Here is an 11,721-nt window from a genome sequence, read left to right as displayed (position 1 = left end):
TTCTCCTGCTCTAGCAGGAGGCTCCTCGGTGCGATGGGGTGGAGCAGGAGAAACACCAGTGCCAAGAGAGGGATCATTACAGGGCTTCGGGCTGGATGAAGGGCAGTCAGATCAATCATAGAATCACAGAATGGTTTGGGTTGGAAGGGACCTTAAAGATCATCCAGTCCACCCCCTGCCCTGGGCAGGGCCACCTCCCACCAGCCCAGGTTGCTCCAAGCCCCGTCCAACCTGGCCTTGAACACCTCCAGGGATGGGGCAGCCACAGCTTCTCAGGGCAACCTGACACCAAGCCCTGGTCTATGTGACACTGAGTTCACCCCCTTCACGCTCCTTCCAGTGGCCTCCTCGAGACCCAACCATCCGTACTTCTGCTCCCAGCAGGAGAACAGCTCTCCATCGCAAGGCAAGGTGAAACATCTCACCTCCAACAGAGCTCCCACCTCATCCCACCCAGCCCAGTAACCCCCTGCTCTGCGCTGCTTGACCAGGACCGGTGAGCTGAGCTACCTTCACAGAGCCAAGACGGAAAGCAAGGCATCCCCCAGGTGAGCATTTGGTTTGGTTTTTTTCCCCCCATTTCTGGAGATCTGAAGCTCAAATCTGACTCATGCGAAAACGCCAACAAGTCTGGTGACTCTGCCCATTTGCTTCCCTACATCAGAGCCGGACACATCTTAAAAGGGTCATGCAGTGACCCGGGACTGCTGGTCTTGACTCAATTTATTGTCATTGTTTCCTCAGGCCACTTTCACAAGACATGATTAAGCCACTTGTTTAATTAAAAGCCAAAGCCCTGCTTCATGTCTTACTCAACACACGTCATTTAAATGCTGTGGGCTTCTGGCTGCCTCCGCGGTGAAGACAAGGATAAGGCCGATGGTGACTTCTGAAGGACGTCACAGTAGGAGGACACATCCTGAGCTCAGCACGTGTCCTCAGCCAGGTGTCCCCTACGGGCACCACCACGCCTGCCAACACCCTACCAGGGGCCCATCACCTCGGTGTCACCTTGCTGCCTTCTCTCTGTGTCACCCGTGTGCTCCAGGTTATGCCCACCATGATCTTACTTGCTGTTCCCCATGGCTCCTTGCTGCCAGGTCTTCATGTCGGGCGACTGGTAGCCCGGTGTCGGCGGCGCCGGCTGCAGCATGGGGCTTTGCGAAGGCGGGAGCTGGGGTGACATCAAGGGGCTGCTGGGACTGAGCGATGGGGCAAAGGCGGGTTCGTTTTGCTGACCCATGCCTGGGGAAGGACAGACGGCGTCAGTGGTGCCCAGAACCCCCACCAGCACCCCCAGTTCCCTCCTCCTCCCCTGCAACCGCTGGCATCGAACCAGAAGCGGCAGCCTTGACTCAGTCTCGGTGTCTCCGGTTTTCATTTTGAGCAGCTGCATCGCTCAAACGCCAATATTTCAGGGATGAAGGAGCAGGGAACCCCCTCCTCCAGTGGTTTCCATCAGCAAGTGTTCCTCTTTAGCACCACACCTGGCTGGGAAACAGCCAGGGTAACGATGAGATGGTGCCAAAGGAGGTTCCTGCAGGGCTACCGCAGCCACACCGCAGTTTTCTCTACCCGTCAGTGATGTCCGCCTTGCTGAGACCCTGCGCTGATGCTCGAACGTGAAGTCCTTCAAGACAGCGCCCATCTGCACGCAGCTCTGCACCGGCTCACCCATCTCATACGAGCTTGGTGCCCACGCAAGAGGCGTTAAGCCGCCTGCAGCTCATTTCAGCCATCTCAGCGAGGACTTGGCCTTTTTCAGAGCGTATATATTTAAGGAAGCTCCATTTAGAGGACCGCCTTGCACCACCGTTTTCAAGGAAAGAATTAAAGGATTATTTGCCCAAATGATCCATTTAGTTTTTGGAGATTTAACCAGAAAAGGTCCCCTTGGGAGGTGGTGACCAGAGACCAGACCGGTACGCAGGGTGGGTGAGATGGCTGGGGATGAAGCCCCGGGGGTGACGGGCGAGCAGGACTGAGCTGCAGCGTCCTCGGGGGGGTCTCAGCTCTGCCCTCCACCTCTCCCTCCCCACCGCCGGACGGCTTTCCAACGCAACCAAACTGCTCCACGTACCCGATCCTGAATACTGAAAGATGTTCTGCTGCATCTGCGGCGTCATCCCGGCGCCAAACTGCCCTCCGACGCCGCCCATCATCCCCCGGTTCACCATGCTGCTGCGGTTCGCCAGCGCGGCCTCGGGGTTGGACGCCAACGGTGAGAAGGGACTGGTGGAGGTGGGAGGGTTTCCCGGGGTCGTACCGTAGTTTGGGGGGTAAGGGAACTGCTGGGGGGGTGCTTGGGGCAAACGAGCGGCTCCGATCTGTACCGGGAGCCCGGCGGAGGGAGGGAGGTTGTTTCCGAAGCTTTGCTGTCTCATCAGGATGGCTCGCTGCTGCATGAGCTGCCGCTGCCGGTGCTGCTGGCTGTAGAGCTCGCGCTGACGCTGGGCCAGCATCTGGGCGTTGAGGGGAGGCTGCGGGGAAGGAGGGGGATGCCCCAATTATCACCGTTACCCTCCGGTTCCGGCAAACAGCGCAGAGCCCGCCCTGCGCAAGAGCCGCGGGTGCTCCCCTTCCCCGACGCGGGGTGCCCGTCCTCCGTTTCCAGCAAGGCAAGCTGGAAAACTCCTGAAATGCTGTAAATCGGCCCCGTTCGCACCGCTGCAGGGCAGAGCAGGTTGGAGATATTAAAAGTCAGCCTCCGCACGGGCTGAATGGCAAAGCTCCGGGAGCTGGAGCATCCCCCCAGCTGGGAAAGGAGTCTCTCCGTCACCTGGCTGCCACCAACCACCTCCGTGGGACCCACTTCTTGTGCCCTCACCGGGATGCTGCCGCGCGCCACAGCCCAAGATCCCTGACCTCAACTCTTTTGGCTGCGAGCCGGTGAAAAGAAAAGCCCATCCTACCAGCTTTTCCATGACCACGGGCTCGTTCCCCACATGGCTGAGCCAGATGTGTGGGAATTAATCACCTTAAAAAGCCTGAAAAAGCCATCAGCGGCTGAAATCGGAGCTACAACGGGAACCGTTTGGTCCCCTTCCCTATCACTAATGCTCCCCACGGCACATTAGGGACGTCACGCCGCTTCCCAAAAAGGCAAAGGCTTCTCCAAGAAGCGGAATAAAGTCACCAGAACTCAGTTACGCCTTCCAACTTCTCCTCGTACCCTGCAGATGTTTTATCCACTTTAGTAGAAGCCAAACAAGAACTTCAGTGCCTGGGGATTTGCGGCATCAATAAGAAGACTCACTAGAGATTCTGGTATTTAAAGGATGGCATCTATTTCCTAAAGATCCTTCTCAATTAATACGTTGGCCATCCTTCTCTAAGCAATAATGAAGTATTTATACCTTAAGCAGGTGGAGGAGCTGGAATAAGTGGTAAGCCAAAGAAAACCCCGCAGCAGCTCGTCTTGCAGCCACCTCCCCACACACGGGAGGATATTTCTCTCCCGTTAATGACAGAGAGGAGCGAGCCAGGCTGTGCCGACAGGGAGGGATCAACCCCCAGTTTTTGCCAGCCGGAAGACCGTGCCGCATCCCTCTTACCTGCGGCGTGATCTGCTGCTGCATCCCCGCCCGCATGTTGATGCCCACCGGGGAATTGGCCGCAAACTGGTTGAGGATCGCTTGCCGGTTTTGATGGATCAGCTGGAGGGGAGAAAAAAAACCCAAACAATCCAAGGAGACCTTCAAAACTCCGATGCAGGAGCTTCCCACCCATCCGATCCCTTCCGATTGGGATGCGCGGGCTGCAGGCAGGAGCGAGGGTCTCTCCACCCCGCTGCCCGCAGCCCTGGGATGCGGAGGGGGAAGAATTACCTGCTGCTGCCCCTGCAGCCGCTGCTGCAGCTGAAGTCGCAACTGGTTGGGGGCCGTCGGGGGTCTGTTGAGCGTCTGCCGGGGTTGCATGGCCATGTTGGTGGGGAAGGCGCCGCGGGGCGGCGGTACCTGCACCGGCATGGGTCCGAAGGATGGCTTCTGCCTGACCATGCCGGGGAAGGCGCCGGGGAGGTTGGTGGTGGGAGAGGCGGAGGAGTAAGGCTGAGGGTACATGCCGGGTTTCTGCTCCATCATCAGCGGTGGGGTGGCTTGTTGGGGCTGGGACCGCTTCGTCAGGGGTTCCCGCCCCCCCGCCCTGGCGAAGGTAAAGAGGGAAGAAAATATCACTTTGGAGCTCCACCGGCGCCGGACCCCTCCCGGGAGAGCACAGAGGGGACAGAGGACGTGTCCGGCACGGGGCAGGTCTCTCGTAAGGATGCTGCTGCCTGTAACCCTCAGCCCTGGGCCAGGCTCCGGCCCCCGTGAAATTAAACGCCCGCTCCCTGGGGCTTAGCAGACCTTCAGAGGGATGGCAATGATTTCTTTTGGCTTGCTCGGCAGCAAAGACCAAGGCCAGGCTTTTCGGAAGGGCTCGGGGCTCCCCTCCCTGGGCTGGCGGGGGGCTGCGGGGTAGGAGCAGCGGACCTTCCTCCGCTTTCCTCCGCAGGGTGGGTGAGCACTGGGCTGCTCATCTGAGCTCCAAACGGTAACGAACTCTGAGGAGTGAGCTGAACATGGGAAATAATTTGTGCTCTCTTTCCTTTCCTACATTTAGGCAGCCTCGGAGGCTCGGCTGGAGGAAGAGGGTACGGCATTTCGGGTCCCCATCTCCCCCAAGAGCCCTTTGGACACAGGCCACCTCCAAGGACCTGAGCCATGGACCCCCGGGACCGGGAGAACTTATGGAGAAGCACAACCATCTTCCTGCGCTGCTCATGGACAGCCCTCGCCAGGAACCCATGGGAGACAGCACCTTTTGGTCTACAGTACAGCCATTCCTGTACAAATGGGCCATATTACAGCTGGGGGATGATTTCCACAGCAGCAAATCACGACAAGAAGATATTCTGTGCTGCTCTTGCTTGACTCAGGCCAAGAAATCTGATGTTTGACCTACGAACCCACGGCCAAGTAACACCTTGGGGCCAGAATCCTGCGTCCGAGTCCCACGGATTAAGAGAAAACTGTGTTAAGAGAAAAACCACACACATAAACCACTCCCAAAAATCCCACGGCCTTTGGGATTTGGTTAGATGGTGCCCATCAAAGGAGCGAGGCGTGAAGGCAGGGATGAGGATATGGGAACGGTGGCGGGGGGAAAATTGCTTGAGATAAATGAAGATGGAGCTTATATGGCTCAAGGACCGGCTAGCAAGACATAAACCAGCAACCTGTGGTGGCCAGAAACCACAGACCTGCTGAAATGAGGCTCTTTTACTCTTCTCTCCTCAAACTACCCAGTTTCCAGCCGCCTCCTGATTAAACTGGGTGCAGGTATCTCCGGCACTTCATCCCACCCCGTCTGCAGTAGGACGGAGAGGACGGTGGGTTCGGTGCGGTCAGAGTAAATCCCCAAACAGCCCCAGGGGACGCGAACCCCCACCTGCCAATAACACATCCCAGAGGGGAACTATCAACACGTTTTCTTCCCCAAAATGCCTTTATGCTGACATGTTGTTTCTCTAAAGACATATTTCGAGCAAATATGTCATGGAACTATTCCAAATATTTCCGAGGTTCAGCTGAAGCCGTGGAAAAAGCCCAACATTCCCATTAACGAAATGATCCCTGGATGGGAGCAAAGCTGGATCGGGGTCCAAACATGAGATAATCCCCCCGAACCAGGTCGTCCTCGGCAGGGGAAGCGCCAGATCGGCGTGGGGATGCTTGGCAGCGCTGGGAGCCATCCGAGGGCATCTCAATCCAGCGGTTCGATGCTGCCGGAGCCTCTCCGGTGCAGGAAAGGGTTGCTGGGGAGCTGTGCCAGCTGAGTCTGCAAAATCCTTGTGAAAACACTGAGCTGTTGCAGCTGCATCTTTGACAAGAGCATCTCCAGTACGAAGGACCAGCGAAGCTCAACTCCCTACCCTTAAACTTGCCAAAAAAAAAAAAAAAAAGGCAGGTGGGGATTTTGGAGGCACAGCCTTGAGGAAAGGGACGTGACAAATACCCCAGTGGGGAATCAACTCACTGACGGGTCCCTCAAATCGCTGATGAAAAGATAAACCCTCCCAGCAGGGCAGCGCAAGGCAGCGCGTCAGGGCCACAGAAGATGTGCCACCTCCGGGGCTTAAATGACGCAGGATCGGGCCCAGAGCAGCCAGAGAGATTTGCTCCGAGAAGCTTCTTTCTTAGGACATCGCGTTTATTAACAGGCTTTCGATTCCGTTCCTTGTTTTGGAAAAAGCGTGCGTGTGAGCGCTATGGGGCACGGAAAAAGAAACCACTCCAAGGCAAATCCCAAGCGATCCGTCTCGTTTTCCACGTCCCTCGCTGGCTCCCCTGCAGCCTGCCTTCTCCCCCTGCTGTGCCCTGTTATTTAGGAAAACCCGGACCTTTCACATGCATCTGCCTCCACGGATATCTGCAAACAGGGAGTCTCCGCCGGAGCTCAGCCGCAGAAACCAGGGCCCCAGCGCCATCCGAGTACGACGGCACCGCTGAAAGCAAACCTCCTTTTTTTTTTTTTTTCCTTTTCCCCCTGCGGTTCAACCCGAGACAGAAGGGCAGCTGCACTGTAAGCCAATCTCGAGAGCAAGGGCTGCACGGTTTCATACCAGCGAGGCCATTAGATGTATTATTAGGCAGCACAACCCAGGCTCAGGAATCCCAGGCTGTGGGATTCCAGCTGGAAGGCTCCTCCGTGCCCTAATCCCCCCGGTAAGGTGGGGAAGCGGGACAGCCTGCCAGCTCTCCCCGTTACATGAGCCGCCCGGGGCTGAAACCGCTCGGCCGCCTCTTTGCCAGGCTGCCGGTTCTCATGGGGGAATCGCGTTTGAAAAGCGGAGGAGCGAGATATTGTATTTCACGGGGCTGTTTTCCAGCTTTTTTGGCGGGGGGAGAGAACGGCGTGGTGTTAAGTATCGTCTCTCAATCTGATGCGCTCGTGTGTTCCCACTCACATCTGGCCTCCCGTTACCACCAGATGTTGGAAATCCTCCTCCACGCTCACGTCAAGCCTCAGCATCTGGCCCCGTATGTGACCTCCAGTAAGTCCCACGAGTGGTTCCCTCTTTACCTGGACCAGTTTGTCGATCCCAAGAGCTCGATCCAGCTCGGCCAGCTCTGTCTCGTCTTTGCCGCTGAGGAAGGAGACGAGCTGCTCGAGCAGCGCTTTCTCGTCGTTCCGACCCTCCGGCGTGGTGGGAGGACACAGGAGCTCGTCCAGCTGCGAGGTGATGCACTGGCTGCAGAGAGAAAAAGCCAAGAGAAGGCACGTTAAGGTTTAGGAAGCAGGGAGGAGGCTGAACTGGGAGATGCTGGAGCGACACAGCCCCTGCAGCCACAGGGACTCGCTCCCACCCCGCTGCATCGTGCAAACCCCACGGGACGCAGCTTCGTCCCTCGGCTCCGACACCGGCTGAGCCCGCTCAAGCTCAAGCCCCGTGCTAAAACCTGCTTGTATGGATGAACCTCTCCAGGAAACGAAGCCCGGACAGCGTTTCGGTGAGGTTCGGGGGGAAGAAAACTTTGGTGCTTTTGCAGGCTTTGCTCCCGCAGGCGTTTTAGGCAGGACAGCGGGAGGCTGAGCGAAACTTCTGCCGGCACGAAAGCGGGGAGGTTTGGATGGAGCCAGAACAGCTGGAAGCAAAGCAGCTGAAGGCAAAGGGGAACCTTTGAGCTGCAAAACTAAGATTTCTGCAACGCTCGCTCAATATTCTTTGGGAATAAGATTAATATGTAATGAGAGACATTCCAATGACGTGACTAATTGGAGTCAATCGGATTTGCTGGGTCTGACACGCCGAAGAGAGCCGTGGCACATCACGCTCGCAGAGAGGCACAAAGGCGAGGGCTCGAACATGCCAGCAGTTCCCAAGCAGCAGACATGTTTATCCTTTTAGCTCCAGATGAGGACCAGATGTACAGTAAGGAACTGAAGCCAATCCGACCGAGACCGCTGCAGCCAACACACGCAGCCTAATCCAGGGAAAAGAAATACTCGGCGCTGGGATTTCTTAAATTGCAGAGTAGGAGCGGAGAGGGAAGAGGGGAGACAGAGGTGAAAAACGGGGCTGGTTTCGCTCCGTGGCCAAGGTCCCCGCTGCTTGCCGCTTGTATCAAGCCCAGCTTCTCAGTGCCAAGACCAAAGGACAAAGTTTACTGCACAGACATGGTTCTTGCGCAGGAAGGGGAGGACAGGCTCCTTCTCCACCTTAACAGGCAGGTAGAGGAGAAATTCAGGTCGGCACCATCTCTTCAGTCCATGCCACACCTCTGCATGGATGGCAAAAGTTGGTTTATAAAGAGATTGCGGCGACAATACAACCTTGATATAGTAAATAAACCTCCAGCGCGTCCTGCCCTGCAGCCCAATCCAGCCTGAGAGCCTTCCCCACCCCTCCTCTCCTCCAGCACTATGCCACGGTGGGGTTCAGATGGGTCTCTTGGCAGGTAACGGGGGGGGAAGGAGATCCTGGACCCCGTGGCATCATGTCCCCAGTTTTCTATCCAAAGGTATTTTACCCACCGCAACCCTTCAGGGTTTGGGTTTTTTTTTAAGGCAAAAACTCTGATTTTGCACATGGTGAGGAGGAGAAGTTCAGCTACATGCAGAGATGGTGTCAAATGCTGCTTGAGGTCATGTAAAACATCTCCCTGGCACGGCCTCCAAGCGCTGCTCTGGAAGGGTGCAAGTCTCCGGCCCTGCACAGATGTCCTACAAACCTCAGGCATCTCAGATGGCACCGGCTGCCAGTGCTGAGGCAACCAAATCGGGCCCCGGGTGGCATGTTTGACCTTGGGGGATTAGAGGAACGTGTGCGAGAACAGCGACCTGGACTCGGTTCGAGATGCCTTGGACATGGCCCAAGGTGTCCCTCTTCTGCAGAAGACACACGAGCACTTACGCCTGAGAAGGGATGTTGTAGTGGTTCCACTTTACCAAGAGGCAAAGGCACGGGAGGATTTGGGGAACGGGAGAATTAAGAAAGGAAGCTCCTGTTCCCCAGGACACCCGGTGCTGGGAGATCTGGGCACCACCACCTCCTCAAACAAGGCCAGGACCTCAGCCCACCTCCAGCTAACGTGAACCTCCCAGCTGGGAAACCTTTCCAACCCCCAAAGCAAAAGCTCTGCTGGTTTGATCTTAGCTGAAATATATTTCTCGGTCCTGTGATATCTGCAGTCCAAAGGCACCGTTTCCTCCAACTGCGGTCTCTGTTGGGTGGACAGGCAGCTGCTGGGACTGTGGGCATCTCCCAGGACAAGCGTGTCCTCCCCAGTTGGTGCACATCTGCAGGTCTTGAGAACCAAAGTCTAGAGGCTTCTCCCCATCAGAATCTCTTCTCTTGGCTGCGGTGGAAGCGGGGTTTTGTAGTTGATCTCTATGCCACTAGATGGAAGTGGTTAGACCCCACCAAGATGCTGCCAAGGCAGGTCTCACCCATGGAGCTCCATCAGACCTCAGTAACCAGAGGGAACTGAGCTGGGAACAGGCTTCTTCCAGTGTTGCCTCTGCCCACCACCTCTGGCAGGAACCACGCATACCTGGAGAACATAATTCAGGAGGAACGGATGCTCACCAGGACGAGCAGCCCTCTGCCTCTCATCTTGCTGTCATCTCGCGGCCCCGGTCCATGTGTTGGCTCTACCGGTGGCTTCACCATGTGCTAAGCCCAACCTTGCTGGAGGGAGCCAATGGAGCCATGGGAAGTCCCACCACGCAGCATGATTTTCCTTGCTTTCTCCCCCTTCAAAGCCGAGAAAATCAAATACTACCTCGTGAAACCTCAACCAGGCAGCAGTTTTGAAGTGTGGTTGAAACCAAACTCAAGGACCACGCAAGATTTGTTACCTCCGCATCTCACCAGGCTTCGGGCAGATGCCACTGCTTCACCGATCTGACCTTGTACCTTATGTCCTGGCACGCTGTTCTGCCCTGAAAACCACCCCCAGGAGTGACTCACTCATGTTTTTCCCACCTGAGGAATCCCGGGATGATGCTGCCCGATGTTCCCCTCCTTGACACCTGCAGAGGTCCCAAGCCTTCCACGTCAACCTGGGTCCTCACTCAATAATCCAGCCGCAAAGGATGAGCTAGAAGAAATTCCAGCTCCCTTCCTCCCAGCTGGGCTGGCTGGGGAGACAAAAATGTCCACAGCCAACCAGTCCGACTCAGACTGGAGCACAGGGCTGCTGAGTAAGGTAAGGTCATTTTTACCCCATAAGCAGCATTTTAAGGAACATTCGTAGCTTAAAGATCAGGTTGATTTTCCCACCAGCTCTGCCCTTTGCCAGGTGTGCCCCCACGGATCTTATCCCCACAAACTAATGACACCGCCGAGGCTTAAAAGGGAAGTTACTTCCTTGTGGCAAGGGCTCAGGCTGGCGTAAATGCTCAATTAAATGGGGATTTGTTTTGTCTCCCAGCTCTTTCGAGCAACAAGAGGCAAAGTCCTTCCAGCAGAAGTCCAAGATCTAGTTGTAGCGGTGGAGACCGCTTAGGAAACTCTCTTCGTGGGCTGAGCAAAGAGCTTTTAGAAATTAATCCAAATTTAGTTCCGAGAACAAGATGTTTGGCTACTGGCTTGCTCAGATACAACTCTTACATGTGTCTTCTTCATGACTGGAAAACAGCGACTGTGCTCATCTGCTAAAGACTTCAGTTAATAGAGGAAATTCTGCCTCTCCGCAAGAGCAGGGCTGGGCTTTGGCAAAAGGATCCACGCAGAGCTCATCAGCGCTGGCTCTTACACCAGGCACCCGAAGCCCTCCCCAGGCCAGGGGGAGGATTCACCTCTCGTCATCAAATCCATCTCCTCGAGCACTGCTGCCACTGCTGCTGCCCCAGCGAGGACTCTGGGGTGCCCCTTGGCTGGTAGGGCATCGACTGCCCAGCTCCATCAGCAGGGCTCACCACCCTTCTGACCTCCCGTCCCAAAATATCTGACCTACGGTCTCCTCCAACCTGTTTACAGCCGAGGAGTGACCTTGTACTTCGGGCAGGTGACGACCCCTTGGCTGCTCCATGGGGCAGGAACCCAAAAAAGGTGGTCACGGGACCGGAGGGGGTTATTTGACTTCGGATTACAGCTGTGGTCATTTTAGCTGAAGCCAAACACATGGGAACTGCAAAGAGCTGCAATCATGGGAAAACACAAAATTGTCCTGCGGTTCTCCAGATCCCACCAGTGGCCCAGCCGAGAAGGAATGCTGGAGGGCATCAACCCAAATATTGGCTGCAGCACTGGTAAGGGATACTGGGGACTTGCAGCATCCTTGGCTCTGCCATGGATATATGGCCACTCTGTGATGATTCTACGATGACTCTATGATGATGATATGGGATTATTCAGGTCCAGACATACCCTGGATGTCTCCCCTGAACCCACCTTCCTTGTCTACTCGCACGCTTGCTCCTAAAGAGAGAACGGATGTCATCTCTCGCACCGTGGCACCCTTCACATCCCACGTCCCAGCACTTTGTGGTACCAGCAGCAACCACCACCACCACCGTGCAGCGACCAGTCGTGCTCGTCCCAGTTTGCACTCGCCGGGTTTCCAGGCAGGCAGCAAAGCAAAGCCACGTCTCTTTGACCCCAGCAGCTATTGCCAGGACATCCCGATGTTCTCCTGGGAGAGGTCGGGAAGCCGCCAGCCCCGTGATACTTACTCTTCGGGTTTATTCAGCGCCCCTCGATTCATGGCTGCCATGCTATTATCCGTCCAGGGG

The 11,721-nt window shown here is 56.1% G+C and overlaps 1 protein-coding gene across 1 annotated transcript in view; it reads right to left on the bottom strand.

Annotated features, from left to right (window-relative positions):
- The window catches only part of NCOA1 (nuclear receptor coactivator 1), a 79,498-nt gene that overhangs the window by 5,249 nt on the left and 62,528 nt on the right, over positions 1–11,721 (bottom strand). The window contains 6 exon segments of the mRNA XM_009895459.1: positions 1,071–1,245; positions 2,081–2,480; positions 3,555–3,656; positions 3,828–4,143; positions 7,067–7,234; positions 11,662–11,721. The exon segment at positions 11,662–11,721 is cut by the window's right edge and continues 2 nt beyond it. Coding sequence (XP_009893761.1) covers positions 1,071–1,245; positions 2,081–2,480; positions 3,555–3,656; positions 3,828–4,143; positions 7,067–7,234; positions 11,662–11,721 — 1,221 coding nt within the window.

The sequence above is a fragment of the Charadrius vociferus genome, unplaced genomic scaffold, assembly GCF_000708025.1.
Source record: "Charadrius vociferus isolate BGI_N301 unplaced genomic scaffold, ASM70802v2 scaffold41, whole genome shotgun sequence".
Lineage (NCBI taxonomy): Eukaryota > Metazoa > Chordata > Aves > Charadriiformes > Charadriidae > Charadrius > Charadrius vociferus.
This window is presented reverse-complemented; position numbering and strand designations above follow the sequence as displayed.